Source organism: Nothoprocta perdicaria, unplaced genomic scaffold, assembly GCF_003342845.1.
Source record: "Nothoprocta perdicaria isolate Ctin4 unplaced genomic scaffold, notPer1 scaffold_477, whole genome shotgun sequence".
In the NCBI taxonomy this organism is placed as follows: domain Eukaryota; kingdom Metazoa; phylum Chordata; class Aves; order Tinamiformes; family Tinamidae; genus Nothoprocta; species Nothoprocta perdicaria.
Window position 1 is genome coordinate 105,919 of NW_020455729.1, and position 18,300 is coordinate 124,218.

At 49.1% G+C, this 18,300-nt stretch overlaps 1 protein-coding gene across 1 annotated transcript; it reads right to left on the bottom strand.

Annotated features, from left to right (window-relative positions):
• Positions 1 to 15,277: 15,277 nt before the first annotated feature.
• NME6 (NME/NM23 nucleoside diphosphate kinase 6) lies at positions 15,278 to 18,049 on the bottom strand. The gene is made up of 5 exons (XM_026047105.1): positions 17,954 to 18,049; positions 17,768 to 17,870; positions 17,653 to 17,692; positions 17,205 to 17,365; positions 15,278 to 16,960 (listed from the first exon to the last, which is right to left on the bottom strand). Exons 1-5 carry the CDS (start codon positions 18,038 to 18,040, stop codon positions 16,794 to 16,796), a joined length of 558 nt encoding a protein of 185 aa, XP_025902890.1. The 5' UTR covers positions 18,041 to 18,049; the 3' UTR covers positions 15,278 to 16,793.
• Between the last annotated feature and the right edge of the window lie 251 nt (positions 18,050 to 18,300).

Here is an 18,300-nt window from a genome sequence, read left to right on the forward strand (position 1 = left end):
GAGTTTAGAGCCTGGAGAGCCGCCCTTCAGCCCCGGAGACCCACGCGAGAGAACGCTGATGCACGAGAGCCACGCAAGAGACGCGCACGGCGGGAGCAGGGCCTGCCACGTGTGCAGGGCTGTGGAAGCCTCCTGGCCCCGAGCAGGGTGTTTCTCCAGCCAGCCCACCCTTCCCACCCGAAGCGTCCCAGCTCACTTGCTCCTTGCCTCCGTTTAGCTCTGCTTATGGTGCCAAACTGCTCTGTCCCCTCCTCTGCTTTCAACCTCTCTGTCCAAGTCTCAGTCTCAATTTTCAAGTGTTGTATAATAGAGAATTCACTGCTTTTGTTGGGATATTTTTTTTCTTATGACTATTTACTCCAAGTAATTAAACTATTTAAAACTGTGCACCTTATTTCCTGTTGGAATTACTTAAATGTCAGCTCCGTCTCATTCAACCTCAGTAAGTCTTTCTCTCTCAGGTTAACGAGCATCTATTGCAATAGCACTTTCTTGAAGTGCTGGCACACTATGATCAGTCTCAGTTTTTGTTTCAATATGTGCTGCATAGATTAACAGCTTTAATCATTTCATTCTGAAGCATATCATCACTGGTAGTTCTGATTCATTTCCCTTTTCCTCTCCAAATTTTCAACTCTTTAATATTGAAAGAAGAAATTTCAGTCAAAAAACTCGCTCGCCTTTGTCTAGCACAAAGGCATCTGAACTCTTTACTCCATCCTGGATGTGGCTGCAAGTATGTGTAGAGAACACTGCTGGCCAAGCTCTCCAGTATCCTCCCAGATCAACGTCTCCTTTAACAATGGGAATTTACTTATTTTTCCTACATTTGACAATTGCATAAGGATTGTATCACTCAATTTTCTGGAAATCTGAGACTGCCTCTCTTGCTACAGCCTGCCCCAAACAAAGGCCTTTTGGTGCAAGAAGAGCCTGGCTTATTGGGCAGTGCTGTGCTGGCCAGAGGGAGGCTGGGCAGGGGCTAGAGCGGAGCAGGACCCAGGCAAGTTCTGAGCAGTACCTGAAATCGCCTCTTTTTCCAGCTCTCCCTCACTGCAATGTGTGACCTGCTTGTGGGCCTGCAGAATCCATGCGTGACCTCCTCAGCACCAAGGCAGGTGGTGGTTGTGCACGGCAGAGGTGCAAGAGGCAGGTCCCTGCCCAGGACCCTGCTGACTGCCACAAGCTGGTAACAGAGGCAAGAGTCTTCTAATGAACTGCAGTAGAGCTAGCACCAGCACAGGCAGGGATTTGCTTTTACACAGGAGGGTCTGGGGAACCTCAAGAACCAAAGTGATAAGAGTAAAAAGAAATGTAACAGTAGGAGGTTAGTTGTGTAAGGACTGTCATATGTTTATGCTCTGCAATTAGTGTTTGGAAATAATAAGAGGTGAGAAAGGAGTGACATATTCCTTCACATGCCATCCATAACCTTTGGCTGGATGCAGGTGCACAGAGATGAAAAGTCGTGTTATTTGCAGCAGCAAGGAATCAATAATCCTGCTGCAGGAGGGATGCAGAGATCTGAGTGCTGCTGCAGGTGACACTCTCCCCATGATGATGAACTCAGGCTTGGTGCAGAGGCTGTAGCCTCCGTCCAGAGGAATGGCCCTGTCTTTCTTGCAATAGTTTGGAGCAATTCAGAAGTCAGTGACACAGCCACATGGTAAGAAATACCGAAGTTAAACCCTTTGCCTCAGATGTCCTGCACACCACGAGACAGGCTGATGTGGCAGCAAAACCTCCCTCCTCCTTCCTTGCAGAGAGATGGTCCTTGAAATAGTCTCCCCCTTACCCTGCTTCTTTCCGTTCTCACACATGCACAAGGTGATTTCTCATGGTAACTAATGGCATGTCAAGGGTTCCCTCACACCATTGCTCACTGATTACTAGCCCGGAGGGGTTGGATGGGGGAGCAGGGCTGCTCACTGACTGATACTGTTGGTGCTGGGGACGCAGATGGTTCTTGATGCTCCTGCTGGGAGGAGGAAGGTGCTCCTGGCTGGTGTGTTGGCAATGCACTGGCTCTCCTCTCCAAAATGCCATGTCCCAGTGACCAGAGAGGACAGTCTGGAACAGGGCAGGTAACAGTCCGCACCTTGGGTCTGGTCCAGACCTAGTTTGAAGTGATGGCTGGCTGGTGGAACTGGCAATAACGCAGGATGAATTTCCCCTCTAAAGCACTGTTTTGTTTAGAACATCACCAGCAGCTGCAGCCTGCTTGCACGCCTGCTTGCACACTATCAAGAAGACTGGTTGCCAGTACAATTGTTGCTCCTGGTAGTGCACTGATAGGGATCCCTGCAAGGGCCCTGTGATGAGGAGGTTCTGCCCTCCCTGTTCTCCATGTCCAAGAGGCTGAGGACATGTTTAGTAAGATGCAAAGACCAGCAAACCCCCCAGGTGCTCTCTGGTATAGCTTACCTGCTTGAAGAGGAGACTGTTTTTCTGCTTGGCTCAGGAAAAGTGACTTTTAACCCTGCAAGAATCTTGAGGGAGAGGCTTGCAAAGGTAGCTCTTCAGTGGCAAGAAACTAGGAAAGGAGGGAGAGTTACAGGGACCATGACGCTATCAACAAAGCAGGGCTGAGGTGGGAGTACCTCAAGCATTTGCATGAAGGCAGGGAGGTGCCTACAAGATGAGACTGTGGGGAGACCTCTAGTACCTTCTGGGAAATCAGCATGTTCTGACGCCTCTCTGAAGTGCCTGTGCTCAGACGCACGCAGCATGGGGAATAAACAGGCGGAATTAGAGATCTATGTGCAGCTGTGGGTGTATGATCTCCTTGTGAACACTGAGGTGTGGTGGGACAGCTCGCATGACCAGAAGGCTCCAAGGATAGACACAGACTCTTCAGGAAGGAGAGGCCAGGAAAATGAGGAGCAAGATTCACTTGTTGTGTGAGAGAGCAGCTGGAATGTATGGAGAGAGCAGACGGAATGTATGGAGAGAGGAGCTGGAATGTATGGAGAGAGCAGCTGGAACATATGGAGAGAGCAGCTGGAATGTATGGAGAGAGCAGACGGAATGTATGGAGAGAGCAGACGGAATGTATGGAGCTCTGCTGAGGGTGGATGATGGGCTGTCTGAGAGCTTGTGGGCAAGGATGAAGGGGCAGACCAGTACAGGTGACAGCTGTGGGTGTCTGCTAAAGGCCACCTGATCAGGAAGGGGTACTTGATGGGGCCTTCTACACACAGCTAGAAGTAGACTCATGACCACAGGCCCAGGTTCTCGTGAGGGACTGCAACCACCCTGATATCAGCAAGGCATGAACAAACTGGGAGGCTGCTAGAGAGCATCAATGAAAACTTCTTATATAGAAGGTGGAAACAGGGACAGGTAGCCTAGGAGGGATAAAGGGAAGCTGTCTGAGTACACATGGCTGGGACTAGGAAGATCAAGGCCTACCCAGAATTTAATCTTGTGAGGGATGTCAAGACTAGGAAGGAATTCCATTAATTACGTTAGTAACAAAAGGAAGAGTGGGGGAAATGTGGACCCACTACTGGATGGGGCAGGGGCCCTGGTAGAACTCCTCCTTTGCCTCAGTCTTTACTGGTAAGACTGGACTACAGGAAACCTTAGAAACCAGGGCAAAGTCTTGAAAAAAGGAAGACTTTTCCTTGATGGAGGAGGATTGGCCTAAAGATCCCTTATGCAAACTACACGTACACAAGTCCATGGGCTTTGTTGGATGCGCCCACAAGAACTGAGGAGGCTGGATAATGTCATTGAAAGGCCATTCTCAATTATCTGTGAAAGGTTATGATGATCAGAAAAGGTACCTGAAGATGGAAGAACACCAATGTCCCTGCAGTCTTCAAAAATGCCAGGAAGGAAGAGCCAGGGAGCTACGGGTCAGTCATTTTCACCTCCATCCCAGGGAAGGAGCAGCTCATCCTGGACACCATTACAAAGAGACAAAAAGATGCTGAAGGTGCTGGAGCATCTGTTATACGAGAGAAGACAGAGAGCTGAGAATATTTAGCCCAGAGAAGAGAGGGGTCAGTAGGAGATCTCATCTACGAGCATTAGCACATGAAAGAGCACACAGCAGAGCCAGTCTCTTTCAGTGGCCCAGTCCAGAGATGGGATGAGAGGCAATGGGCTCACACTGAAATGCAGGCAATTGCAACGGAACATAAGAATACACCTTTTTTTTTTCCCCCATCACTACAAGGGTGCTCTAGCACTGGAGCAGGTTGTCCAGAGAGTTTTTGAAGTCTTCTCCATCCTTGGAGATGTTTAGAAGATGACTGGGCATAGTCCTGTACCTCGCATTCTAGTTGAGTTTGCAGGGGGCTGGAGGAATTGGACTAGGTGACCTCCAGAGATCCTTGCCAACATCAGCTCCTGTGCTTTGAGAAGGAGCAACAAGCAGAGAAGTGCCCTCCCCACCCACTCCAGACAAGTGGGATCAAAGCCCATACGATGAAACCTGCCTGGGACAAGACCCATCTTGGTCTCCTTCTCTACTTCAGGGTGTTCCAGGTTGACTGTGGCCTGAGCTTCCTCACTGTGGCCTCCTGCTCCAGCCTCACAGCAGCTCTTGTGATGTCTGTGCTGTTGTTGGGGATGAGGGGAAATGATGCACTTCGCTTGCAATGGAGAAACAGCCGCGTGGTTATTGAGGTAAGAGAGTCACTTAGCAGCATTCAGTTGTGAATAAGAGAGTGACCTAATGAGAGCTGTTTGAAAACCTTCACTCAGTTACTCCAGAGTCAGATAAAAGTTTGAAGGAGACCTTCCTGTCAAGTCATGAGGTTCAGATTGGACCCCTTTGGACCCTCCTGCTTTCTAAACTCCTTTTCAGGGGAGTCTGGGTGCAGCTGGATCCAGTCTTAGTCTCAGACTTAGTCAACAGTTTACACCCAAAGGATTTATGTGTACAGTGAAGCAGAGATAGAACTTGGCAAAATTTGGCCAAGTTTTGCAAAGCTTCTGCATCGATCACTTACCGAGGATCTGTCGTGGGCAGGGAATCTCCCAGCCTTGGCGAGTAACCTTGAGAGGTGTCCGTGCTCCAGAGGAGGTTCTGCAGTGCAGCCCGCTGCTGTGCAGAAGAGCTCCACCAGCTCCGGCCTGCCCGTATTTATGGAGGGACATGGTTGACTCTTAGTCATATTTGCATACCAGGCAGAGTGCCCCTGGAGCCTGCTCAGCCAGCCCCTCTCTGAGTGCTGGTTACAGACAGGGCAGGTTGGGGAAGAGGCAGGAGAGCACGTCAGTGGTGAGGGGAAGGACAGCACTGTCACTGCTGTGCCATGGGGGACCATGTCAGGTACCCTGGCTGGCAAGTCTATGGGCTGCCTTCCTCTTACCCTTTATTGTCTTCTGCACCCACTTTTCCATCACTGCAGGGCTATGTGACAGGCGCTGATGCCAGCCAGGAGGCAGCGATGACCAAGCGTGCTCTTCAGCCACACTTGCAGTAACAAACCCAAGGGCAACAGAGCCCTCAGGCAACACCACCCATGCTCCCACCGCCTGCAATAAGCATGCCCACCTATCCCAGACTGCATGGGGCTCCCTGGGGGAGAAAGTGTCATTCAGAAGACTGGGAAATAATGTGCTCATAGCAGAGCTGTGATCAAGCAGAAGCTCTGGATAGAGCTGGTTAATGCACAGTGAGCACCTGAAGAGCTGGGCAGAAGGGCTGCATGGTCTCAGTGAGAGTGAATGCCACCAGCTCTGAGCCTGGAGCTATCCCTGGCAGAAACAGCAGCTCATGCTGAACCTTCACCACATAGTATCATGTAAATGCAAGGTGAAAACCCAGAAAACGTGAAGCAGAGTGTGAATATGGAATTTGAGCCTGAGGCGTGAATGTCTTTGCAGCAGGAATGCAGAATCGTCTTGTCACAGTTTTTATGACTTCTGTTTTCTGATGACTTAGCAGTATGAGCTATAATATAGCTCTATAGTAACTCCTGTAGCTGAAGCTTCGAGAGACGGAAGCTGGAAAACACGCAGTGCAGGGACAGCAGCCCTGCAAGGGAAGGGTGGCCCATGTGAAATCCAACAAGAGCTCTCCAGGGAACTGTTTTCTGAGAGGGGGAATATGCTTGTCCGAGAGCAGGTCTGATTGCAGGAAGAAGTTCAGTGCTGGTAATCATGATCCTTGTTTATCTGTTAGATTGTTTTGGGGCAAAACGACAGGGCTGACAGGAGGTCATTGCCACAGCAGGAGGACTTGGCTTTGAGTATACATTTCTCCCCGTAGCAAAGAGGAACATTTTCTTGTTTCCTACCAAAACTCACAAGTGCAGCACTCTCAGCTACTCCTGGATCTCGGGATGAAGGCATATGCTGGGAGCACTCTCTCCAACACTGGTACCTGAAATAGGTATTTAGTGAGACCAATAAAGAAATACTAAAATCCTGAAATCTTGCAGGATGCCTGAAACCTGGTCATCAACTTCAGAAATCCATGTCTATTTTTCTGTGGCAATTTCTTCAGGACAGTCTTTGTGAGAAGAAATTGATGTTTGTTTCTGTCCCTAAGCTACTGATACACCAAACCTGGTCTTGGAGGCCCAGTGAGAAATCTGATCTCCTTGAATTTGGGAATGCTAAAGGTAGTTGTTGTTCTGCTGTTCTGCTTGTTTTTAAATCAGAGGCCTAAAACTCAGCATTTCTGGATATCAGCCAGCCGTGACCAGTGACAAAGAGCAACAGAATCAAGACCAAAGGCAGCAGTTGAGGGAAGGGAATATCCTCAGGACTGGTGCGACCCTGCCTAGATGCTGTGCCAAGCATTGGACATACTCATGTCCTTAAGGATTTATGTGAATCAGCAATTGCCTGCTGCAGCCTTGGGCAACCTGTGCTAAGCAGGGCTTGAACCAGGGCCTCTTCCCACCATTGATCCCTGGAACATTTTTTTTTTTTTTATCTCTTTCTATAAGAAGAACATTACAGACTTTTCCCACTGCTTTCCTCTGGGAAAGAGTTTTCTGTGGATCTTTTTTTTATTCCTCCAGTTGAGCTGCCCTGGAGTTCCCTATTATCTGAACCAGTCAAGAAACAGGAATAAGCACTATCTGGCATTTCCAGTTCGGGCTGTCCCGAAGGTGACAGAAGTTTACACCACACCAGGTGACAGGGTGAATGGGTCATACATTGACCTTTTCCTAACACCTCACAGGGAGATTTTTTTAGCTTTTTTCAGTGTGTCCAGGAGCTGCTCTGTAGCAGGGAATAGGTTTTACAAACTGAACAAAAATAAAAATAAATTGACCCCTGGAATGCATATTCTAGAGGGGAAAAAAAAAAAAAAAGAAAGAAAAAGCACCAATATTTTCATTTTTATAAACCGGCTATAGAATGGGGCAAGGCTGGCCTGGTCTGAGGGCATGCACAAACCCTGGCACCGTGGAATAGGCAGCGCGGAGGGACTCACTGCTCTGGGCAATGTCCCAGCACTGTGGGGAGCAAAGACTCGCACAGAACCCCTAAACCAGGCAGGAGAGGCCAGACCCCCGCCCTGGGGACGGTTTTCTGCTTGTGCTCAGACAGGCCAAGGAGGCCCCTCCTTGGGGTGCTCCTGCTGGAGACCCCAGCGTGCGACCAGGGCTGCCCTGTTGCCGCAGGACCCGTGGCCTGTCCTCATCCTCCCAGCAGGGTCAGCTCCAGAGTGCTCACCAGGCCTTGCCCTTGCACCCCAGCTTGACAGAAGGCCTGCCAATTAGTGCACTTTTAATAAAGTGCTTTAGACAGATGAAGTTCTCCAGCTTCTGGTCTGTCCATTTGGGACGTGCTTCTCTCCGTAGGGAGAGTACACCATTAGGGCTTTGGTGCTGATTACAGGAGATGAAGTGCTCTGGGCTTTGTCAAACATCATGGTTTTGTGTGACTTGTAAACAAGGCACAAAGGGAGATGTTAAAACTTTGTTTGAGTTTTATAAGTGTATTGCTTATGCTGATGCAATAACTTTGAATCTTTTTACGGCTGCTGTAATCAATTGCATCATAATGTAAATGATACAGAATGAGAAATGGCAAAAGCATGTCTTGTTTTTTACCTAGACTTCCCATCCTCAATGCACACTCTACATAAAAATCTGTAAGTTATTGAAGTATTAAAGGAAAACAATCTAAATAACAGTGCTTTAGCAACCAGTATGAAACAGACAGAAAACATTCCTCTACTCAGCTCTGGTGAGGCCACACCTGGAGCACTGGGGGCAGTTCTGGGCTCCCCAGTATAAGAGGGACGTGGAGCTTCTCGAGAGGGTCCAGTGGAGAGCAACCAAGATGATTAAGGGAATGGAACATCTCTCGTATGAGGAGAGACTGAGCGAGTTGGGCCTGTTCAGCCTGGAGAAGAGAAAGTATAAGTAAGAAGAAGAATGTATAAGTACCTGAAGGGGGAATGTAGGGAGGAAGGGTCCAAGATCTTCTCAGTGGTGGCCAGTGATAGGACAAGGGGTTACGAATTGGGTATAAATTGGGTATAAATTGAAACCCAGGCAGTGACATCTCCATGTGAGGAAGAACTTATTGACTGTGAGGGTGACAGAGCCCTGGCACAGGCTGCCCAGGGAGGTTGTGGAGTCTCCTTCTCTGGAGGTCTTCAAAACCCGCCTGAATGCCACCCTGTGCCACATGCTCTGGGTGTGCCTGCTGGAGCAGGAAGGTTGGACTAGATGATCTGTAGAGGTCCCTTCCAACCTCAACCATTCTGTAATTCTGTGATTCTGTGATTCAACTTTGTAGAAAATATAAATTATTGCAAGGAGAAACACACAAAAGAATTTCCATTGTAATTTATATACAGGTTTAGCCTCTCTGCCCAAATTCCTGCTCTACTTTGAGGAAGTACATCTATGTTACGTATGCAAAATACCCAAGCGATTCCTGGAACATATGGATGATATATTCCTGAAATAGAAAATCAAGGAGATGATGAAGGGAGAGGTTTTGCTGAACCTGATACAGGCAATGAAAAATCAGCTGAGCATGCAAACATCAGGAAAGTCTTGGCTGCAGTTCCACAAAAGATCTTGAGATGATAGAGCAGCACAATAGTTGTCAGGGCCTTGTAGGCACTAGTAGGCCTTAATGACCCTGACCAGCCTCACCTGGTCACACACACCTCTCCATAGCACCAGCATCCCATAGAAGCTCAGGTCTGGGCCTTAGTTTGTATCTGAGTTGTGCTGGAGGAAGTGGTGGTTGCTGGTGGACTATGCCTTGTCATGTACCCTGATGAACGGTCTGATTTCCTGGCTTCACCTTGGATCTTTCTTGTAACCCGAAGCTTCATTTTTTTCCCCCGCCTCTGGAATAATGTTTTGTCTTGACCCTGGAGCTTCCTTGTCACCATGAATTTGTTTGACAGCATTGACTTTTGATGTTTACATTGACATGATCATGAACCTTGACATGATCTTTCCTGGTCTGCCTTTTTTGCTTCACTTTGGTGCTATGGGGATGGGTCTGGCTGGTGAGAGTCCTGCTCTGCCAGGCGTGTTATTATATTTGTCTCACCATACCTCACAGTTCAGCCAGCCCTTGGTGTTCCCTGACAAGGAGCAAGATCACAACTGGGAGCTTCATGAAAACAGCTTTCAGCCTGTTCAGGCAACTTCTTGGAAAAATCCCATGGGCTATGGCTCTGGAGAGGAGGCCTGGCTAATTTTCAAAGATAACCTCCTTCAAACTCAAGAATGGTCCACCCATGAGCAGTAGATCAAGCAAAGGCAGCAGGAGGACTGTGTAGATGAACAAGGAGCTCCTAACTTAACTCAGGCATAAAAAGCAAGTATCCAAAGGAGGACTACAGAGGCAGTGTCTGAGCATGCAAGTATGGCATTAGGTGAGCCAAAACTCACCTGAAATTGAATCTGGTGAGAGATGTGAAGAGCAGCAAGAAAAGCTTTTATAGGTTTATCAGCAGCAAAAGAAGGACTAAGGAAATCCGGTCCTGCTGTTGAATGGGGCGGGTATGCTGGGAACCAAAGATAAAGTCCAGAGTACTCACTGCCTTCTTCACCTTGGTCTTTAAATTACTTAAAAGCAAATTAAGAATTCCTTCCAGCAACCCCATGTCTCTGAGACCTGAGAAAGTCTGGAGCAAGGATGACACCCTCAGTGGAGAAAGATCAGCTAAGAGGACACTTAAACAAAGCAGACATACACAAGTCCATGGGCCCCAATGGCATGTACCCAGGAATGCTGAGGAAGGTGGCCAGTGCCACTGCATGGCCACCCTCAATTACCTTTGACAGATCATGGTGATTGGGAGAGGTGCCTGAGGACTGGAAGAAAGCAAATATCACTCCTAACTTCAATCAAGTCAAGAAGGAAGGTCCAGGAAGCTACACGCTACTCAGCTTCAGCCTGATCCCTGTGCAGGTGGGGAAGCAAATTTTCCTGGCAGCCGTATCCAGGCACATTAAGGGCAAGGAAGTGATTGGGGATAGTAAGCTTGGCTTTACAAAGCCAAGCCAGCCTGGCAGCCTTCTACAATGAAATAACTGGCTTGGTGAATAAGGAGAGAGCAGTGGGAGTTGTTTATGCTGACTTTAGCAAGGCTTTCAGCTCTGTTTCCCATAACATCCTCATCGACAAACTAGTGACCGATGGACGAGATGACTGTATCGTGGAGTGGAGTGAAAACTGGCTCACCCACTGGGCTCAGAGGGTTATAATCCAGCAGAAAGTTGACCTGGGGGCCAGACACTTGTGACATCCTCCAGGAATTGATCCTGGTGCCAGAACCAGTTTAATATCTTCACCAGTGACTTGACAGATGCAACAGAGTGTACGCTCAGTAAGTGTGCTGATTGATCCAAACTGGGAGGAGCGGCTGATACGCCAGAGGTGTGCTGCCATTCACAGAGCCCTTGAGCGGCTGGAGAAAAGAGTCCATGGGGATTTCATAAAGCTCAAAGGAAAATGGCAAGTCCTGCGGCTGGGCAGGAATAGCCACATGCATCAGTACCAGGTGGGGCCGGTGGGCAAGAGAGCAGAAAGGATCCGCTAGTCCTGGCGGACACCAGTTGAGCAAGAGCCAGCAATGCACGCGTGTGCCGAAGGCGGCCTGCAGCATCCCGAGCTGTGCTGTGAGGGGCTTCCAGCAGGCTGCAGGATACGATCCCTCCTGTCTGCTCAGCACTGGTGGGACCGTCCTGGAGAGCTGCGTCCAGCTCTGGGCTTCTTGGCTAAGAGAGACCGCAACTCTGCAGCGCGGCCAGCAAAGAGTCGGGGCGTGATGAAGAGATTGGAGCCTCAGACACAGAGCGGGAGGCCGAGGGACTGTGATTGTTTAGCGCAGAAAAAAGAGGAGGCTCTGAGGGGTTTATCGGTGTCTATAAAAACCTAATGGGAGGCAGTAAAGAAGGCAGAGTCAGGCTCTTATCAGTTTTATCCTTCAAATGGACAAAAACCAATAAGCATAATCTGAAACACGGGAAATTTCACTGAAAATAGCTTTGTTAAAAAAACAAGGTCCTGAGCAACCTGCCTTAGCTGACCCAGCTTTGAGCAGGGACTTTGGACCTGACAGACGTTGGAGGTGGCTTCCAAGCACCATCGCGCTGTGGTTCTGTCCCTTGGCTGCATGGGACGTGCAGTGGAGCCTCCACAACCCTGCCAGGCCCCCGGCGCACGGCTGTGCTGGGGCGCAGCTGCAGTCCTGGCAGGGCACAGGGCAGCGACAGCAGGAGCTGCACGTCGGTTGCTCCCTTCTCCCCACGGGACAGCAATTTGCTTGATGCCACACCAGCACTCTGACGCTGTTCAGTGTTTCCCTTTGTGTATTTATTCAGCAAATAGTGTCTAGCTTTTGCCACGACTGCAAAATAATAATAAAATGTTGATTACATAGAAACAATATGTATCTCATTAAATCTGACTACATGAACCAGTTGCCTTTCTCATAAAGAGACATTTACTTTGCAGTGCTCCTTAGAAAAGACGTAATACGCTAAAAAATGAATTGGCTTTGGTCTTAAAGCAGACATTGTTTTCCTGTGTAAAGACAAGAACCAGTAAAGATAGAGGTGTCTGAGAAAAAAGCCACAAAGTGACAGGTAAAACAACAATAATGCTGTTCATGGAGACTGCATGCTCAGGAGATTCAAGGAGAACCAGTCCTAGTTCTCCAAGGTGCTAGTGAAAATGCAGTCTTAGGTTTTAAAGAGTAACAAATGTGCCTTCAGTCGTCCTTCTTGCAGTGCCAACTGCATTAGAATTTCTGAATTAACCTAAATTATGGTTTTGCCCATATCCACATATCTTCTGTGGATAGGGAAATGGCATCTCACCAGTCTAATGTTCTTCAAGTCTATCAGTAAAATAATGCAAAATGGATAAAACCCAGAGCAAGAAGCTAAGAAGCCAAGTCATAATGTTGTTAAAATGCGACGGTGCCAGGTATCAGAGGGCTGGCGCAAATACACATCCAACGAGGGAATCAGGGGCTGCTGGGAGGCGTGCGAGTATCTGCAGGCTGTTCGTGGTCCCTTTCCTCATCCTTACTGATGCTGAATTTACTTTCGAATATTGTCAGCTGCTTTACTGGAAACGTCACATACGAGATGTGCATCTTGCAGGGGAAGAGCAGTCCAAAATGCTTCATGAAAACCGTCATTAGAACACAAAAAGAATTCAAATTGTCCTTCCATAAGCGGGACCTGCAAATATCCTTGTGCTGATGGAGAGAATCGAGAGAGGAAAACACCAGAACGTCTCCTGACAGTGGGGAACAACAACGAAACAATCCCAAGAGATTAGGAAGCTGGTGGGTTTGTTTGTTTAACAAAGTCTTCCCATAAGAAAGAGAGAATAAACATAGTGGAAGCTTACAGATACTAGGTATTTTGCACAGTGGACACGTGATTTGTATCCTGACAGGTGCCTCTCATCTCAAACCTCCTTTTTTGTGCAGTTTTAACAGACTCCCTGAAAACAAAAGAAGCAAGGCAGCTTCATTTCATCCATTTTGTCCACTCAACTGGACCTGAGCTTTTCACATTTTGTGTCAAAAGACAAGTACTTAGTGACACTGCTCCCCGATTCAGAGGTTCTGGCAGGGGCAATGCAAGAGCGCGGCCGCGGGCTCCGCAGGAGCCGGTAGCTGTTCCACGGACCAGCGGGTGGGAGTGAGCGTGTCGGCCGGGGTGACCCCCGCTGCGGGACCCCACGGCGGGACCCCACGGGAGGGCACGGCGGCCGCCCGGCCCCGACAGCAGCAGGAGACAGTGGTGGCAGCAGGGCCCTTACCCCGGCTTTGGGGCCGAGGGCCGCTGCTGCTGCTCGCTGTCTGGGGCCAGCGCAACGTGGGCAGCAGCAGGGAAACACTCCATGTGTTTTCTTACAAAGTAGAGGCCTCCTTGAAGCCTCCCACGATTACGACAAGCAATTACTTTGTTTAGAACAGAAAAGGGGATGGCCAAGGCATAGTCCTCTCATCGCTGATGCTCTGCTCCTGTTTCCATTGAGGCATGATCTTTCCAGGCTCTTCTGTCTATAGGTGTTTCTCCTGGAGAGAAATAGGTCGCTAGTGGGATGTCCTTGCCAAGGTCCTCCACAATACGCTGCTGTGGCCAAAATGCCTCAGTATTTTGCGTCCTGCTTGGCACCCAGGCTGCTASGGCAGAATGCAGCTCCCCTCCCTACGCTCCACCTGCTCTTTCTAAACACCTCTTGCCAAGTAATGAAGCCTACGGGAAGCAAGGACCTGAGAGAGACAATTGTTGAGACATTTTTATTCCCAATGTCACAAAAACGGCTTGCGCAGAGCTAAAGGTCCGGCACATCAGTGAAGGCAGTCAGCTCCATCCTCAGTGATTCTCAGTTCCCCTGGGGAGGATGCAATTTGCTTAGCAAGTTTATTTGCTCAGCGTGTTGGTCAGACCCAACTTGGGGCCACACTCAGCCCTGGTGAGAGGGGCCTGGCTCTGCTAAACCCACGGCTGAAGGGTTACTGTGCACAAGGAAACACCCTCTCAGAAGCTGCAGGGACAGGCAGCAGCACCACACATCAGCATGGGCAGCAGTGGCTCCCTGTGTTCAGACAGCTCTGCGTTGTTACCCGGTGCCTACACAAGACTTTTGTTAACCAGGTTTTCTCTTGATTCCTTCTTCCATCCTTCCTTCCTTCTTTCCTTCCTCTTCTTCCTTCCACAAAAGCCCAGATAATCAAATCTCATCTTACACGTTTTCCTGCAACATCTAGAAACCTAGAAGCCAGGGCTGCAAGTTAGTTGTTAAAGCTGAGAATTTAAACTTAAAATGAGACTTCTTATTTCCAGAGAAGGAAATTCTAACAAAATTCTTCAGAAGTTTGTCCAGTTCTCCAAATGCAATGAGAAGTTATGAGAGCTAAGCAAATGACTTAACAAACTATATTAACAGGACTGAAATTCTGGACAGAAGACATTGAATGGCTCAATATCCTTGAGTCTAATATTTAGGTACCTTTTTCTGTGTGAGAAAAGACCAACCTAAGGCATTTGACCTTAGCAGCCAGGGGACAGCAGTCAAAACTTAAACACCAAAAACGCACGCCAACCTTGCAGCATCAGACAGAAATCCAAACCCATTCGGGAACCAAATAACTTTATTTACAGCATGATGTTTAAAACACAGGTGGTATTGAAAAAAAAATCCTTATGAAGGAGAAAAATCAGCAAGTCAGGCACCTCCTTAGAAGAAAGGGCTGGATATAAGTGTTAAAAGCAAGAACAAAACAAAACACTCCTCCCTCTTGCACATCCTCTGCCCCAAAACACCAACGTTTCCAACTTGTTCTATAAGCACAGAGTTGGAACGGGCAAAGGCAGAGCAAGAAGAGAAAGAGGCAGCCACATAAGTAACAGTGACTGTGAGGTGAGGACAGGTATCCTGTGAAAACACTGTACCACCAGCCAAAGTGCTTTATACTTGAAAGTTTAAGTGGGCCAAGTTACCTGAATGTAAAGGCTGTAAGTGACTAGGAAGACGAGCATTTAAAATAAGAAATATAACATAGAAACTGTTTAAGGACATCCCAAAATAATACCCCAAAAAAGAAAGAAAATAAAGTAGAAAAGTAGAAGAAATATTAAGGATTACCAGTTAGAAGGAGGGAAAAAAAAAACCTTAAGAGACACTTGGGAAGCAATAAAATATCAACCACCAGTAGCTTTAAGCACGTGAAGATTTCCGACCCATTAATGCATACCAGGTCATGCAGAGATCCACCACTAGATGCTGCTAGTGAGGAAAGAAAAAAAATGCAATAATAAATGAAAAATGCAGAAATATTCACCAGATCTTATTGATCTGTATCTGGTACAAAATAAGGGTTGTATATAATCTTTTATAATGATAAGGAAGGGACAGAGACGTTAATACTTTTACTAAAGGAGGATATATGGCAGCAGTTCCTACAATTAAGTATTTTTTCAATCAAAATCCCCAATCTTCACACGATTATGTGAAAGGAACTATTTGAGACTAAAATACCTTTGGTCAGTGGTAAAATAATGCATTGGTTAATATGAGGCTCAGCCAACAACGCTTTAGTGCCTGGCATCATTGATGTCTATCAAGCACAAGTTCAGAGAAGGCAGTCAAACTTCTTCTAAATATGCTACAAATACTGATTTGTTAGTCAATACTTTACTAATAAGAACTTGAAATCATCGAAAGCACATTACTCAGTACAACATAAAACCCTCTTTAAAAACTATCATTGTAAGAAACGAATATGGTACAGTTTAAATTAGACTGAAAACCTCACATATGAGCAGATCTCAAAATGCAGGAAACATGAAGACAACAACGAGCACGGCAGAATTTTGCGGGGTCACTTAAAACCAAGTTCTCATAAGGCACGTAATAATTTTATCAGTGATCTGCAGGATTACAACACTTTGTCAGTATAATTTGCCAAGAATCAGTCCTGCAATGCCCAGTCAGTCACGTGCAAAGAAGTCTTTGCGCTGCCATTAGACATTTTGCTACTAGGCTTTATGTAAAGAGTTCCTCTTGCAACTTCTATAATCTCTGTGCAATCAGCTTCCGGCCTTTTAATATGAATTCACAACATCCACTGTCAGCTTTCACAGGAAGCACTGGGTCTCATGCCCCGGGCAATCCAAATGTACACAGTGTATGACCCTTCTCAGGCACTGGATCACCCTCTACCACCTGCCACTAGGACTTCTGCAATGTCTCTAAAAGCTCCTGCAGGCCTGTCAGCCAGACTAGCCAAACATAAGACCTTCTGCTTTCCCTTTGACAATGGCTTTTAACAATACCTTCTACCAGAAGCTCGAAATTTGAATCACGATATAAGATTAAAGACAACCTTGTTTCTCAAACTGGATCCAGGCAGGCAAAGGCAGAAGAGTTAGTACTGCCCTGCTCACCGACACACTTTTTCTTTTTCCCTCTTTTCTCCTTAACAGGCTGTGGGAACTGAACAGACATTAGCATCTACTCTTACCATAAAGTCTCTTGACTTGGCTGCCTATAGCTAGAACTAGCACCCCCCTCCCCACGTAGGCCTTTGAGGAAGCCACCTGTACCACTCATACGGGAATGAGCACCCTAGACACTAGTGAACTGCATGCCAGGTGTCTGTCAGGCTGCAGTGGTGCTAACAGATAAGGTTCTTCTAAAGTGCCCCAGCATCTGCATGCTGCACGCGTCAGTCAGCATGCAGACCTTGTGCATTACAGCTTTTTCTCACACATCCTCAAAACGTGTCACGGCTCCACATCTTGTCCCAGGGCCGATCCAAACAATGCAGGTAGAAGCCATGTCCCGCTCAGCAAGCCCCTCTGCCAGGTAACTCAGGCTAGCTCTGTTTCTTGAGCCCTGCACACGCAGTGGACACGCTCCTTTGCATTGTAATACACCTGCCCGCAGCGCAGGTACGGCTCGTCTCGCTGGTACCACAGCTCTTCGTTGAACTCTGGGAAGAAGAAGGCAATTTCTCTGCTGGCCGATGCTGGTGAATCTGTTACAACAAAGAAGAGCAGACAGATACTAAAAAGATACCACAAACAGACCAAGCCCCAGAGGGAAGAACAGGAGTTGAGGATGTAAAGCACCAGGTTTCATGTCACAAAAGAGGCACAAACAGATTCTGGAAAAGTCAGCAAGTCATTAGCTCTGATTCCCAGAGCAGGAGGCGAGCAAAGACCGAGCGAGCGGCATCACTGACGTGCAGAGCTCCAGTCCTCACCCAGCACTAGGCCTACCTGAGCCGTGTGTGGTGTTCCTGGTGTCTGTAAGGCCGTAGGTTCCTCGGATGGAGTCCGGCACACAGTTTCGGGCTCGAAATACTTTGGTGGGTCCCATAAGAGATCTCCAGAGGGATATCGCATTCTCATGAGCCAAGATATAAGCCCACATGGGGCCGCTAAAGAAGGATCAGGGAAGATCGGAAATAAATAAGGTTACAGCAGGGCACAACTTCTCCCTTGTTACAAACAGGGCAAAATCAAAGCAGCAGCCGCCAATGGGGCTCTGCGGGAGGAGATGCAGGGCGGCCTCTCTGCGGCACCAGGTTCAGCAGCCAGGTACTCGCTCCAGAGAGCAGTACCCGGCTCTCCCGGGAACTGCCTGGCCTGCCCTGGAGGAGCCCCGAGGCTGCCTCGCGCACCCATCCCGGTCCCGAGCCCTCCGTGCGCCCAGCGCCGCGGGTACCTGGCCATGAACTCCACGAGCCGCTGGTAGAAGAACCGTCCTGCGGGGGAAACACGGCCTGAGCGGCGGCCCCGGCACCCCGGCACCCGGTCCCGGCCCGCCCGGCCCGGCCTACCCGCGTGCTCCCGGTAGAAGCGGCGGCTCTGCTCCCGGCCGCAGCGCAGCTCCTTGGCGCGCACGATGAGGAAGCGGTGGCTCAGGATGGTCTCGTGCACGGCCTGCGGGCAGAGGGGCATCGCTGGGAGCGGCAGCGCCGAACCGGGCCGGGCCGGGCCGAACGGAACCGAACCGCCCCGCCCACCTCCAGCACCAGCGGATGCGCCACCGCGTCCGGCTTGAGCAGCGCCAGCGTCAGCTGCAGCGGCCGCGCCGCGCGCCCCGCCGCCATGGCCGCCGTCGCGCCGGTGACGTCACGAGGGGGCGCGGCGCCGGTGGCGGGACGCTGTGAGGCGGGGCGGGGCACGAGATGGGAGGGCAGGAGGAGGGCGGGGCTGTGAGGCCTCTCCCGGAGGCGGGGTCGGAGGCGGGGCCGGGACAGGAGGCGGGGCCGTGGCCGGAGAGGGGCCAGAGCAGGGTGCGGGGCAGGAGGCGGGGCCGTGGCGGAGGGCGGGAGCCGGGGCCGGGGCGGGGCCTCGCCTGTCGCGTAGC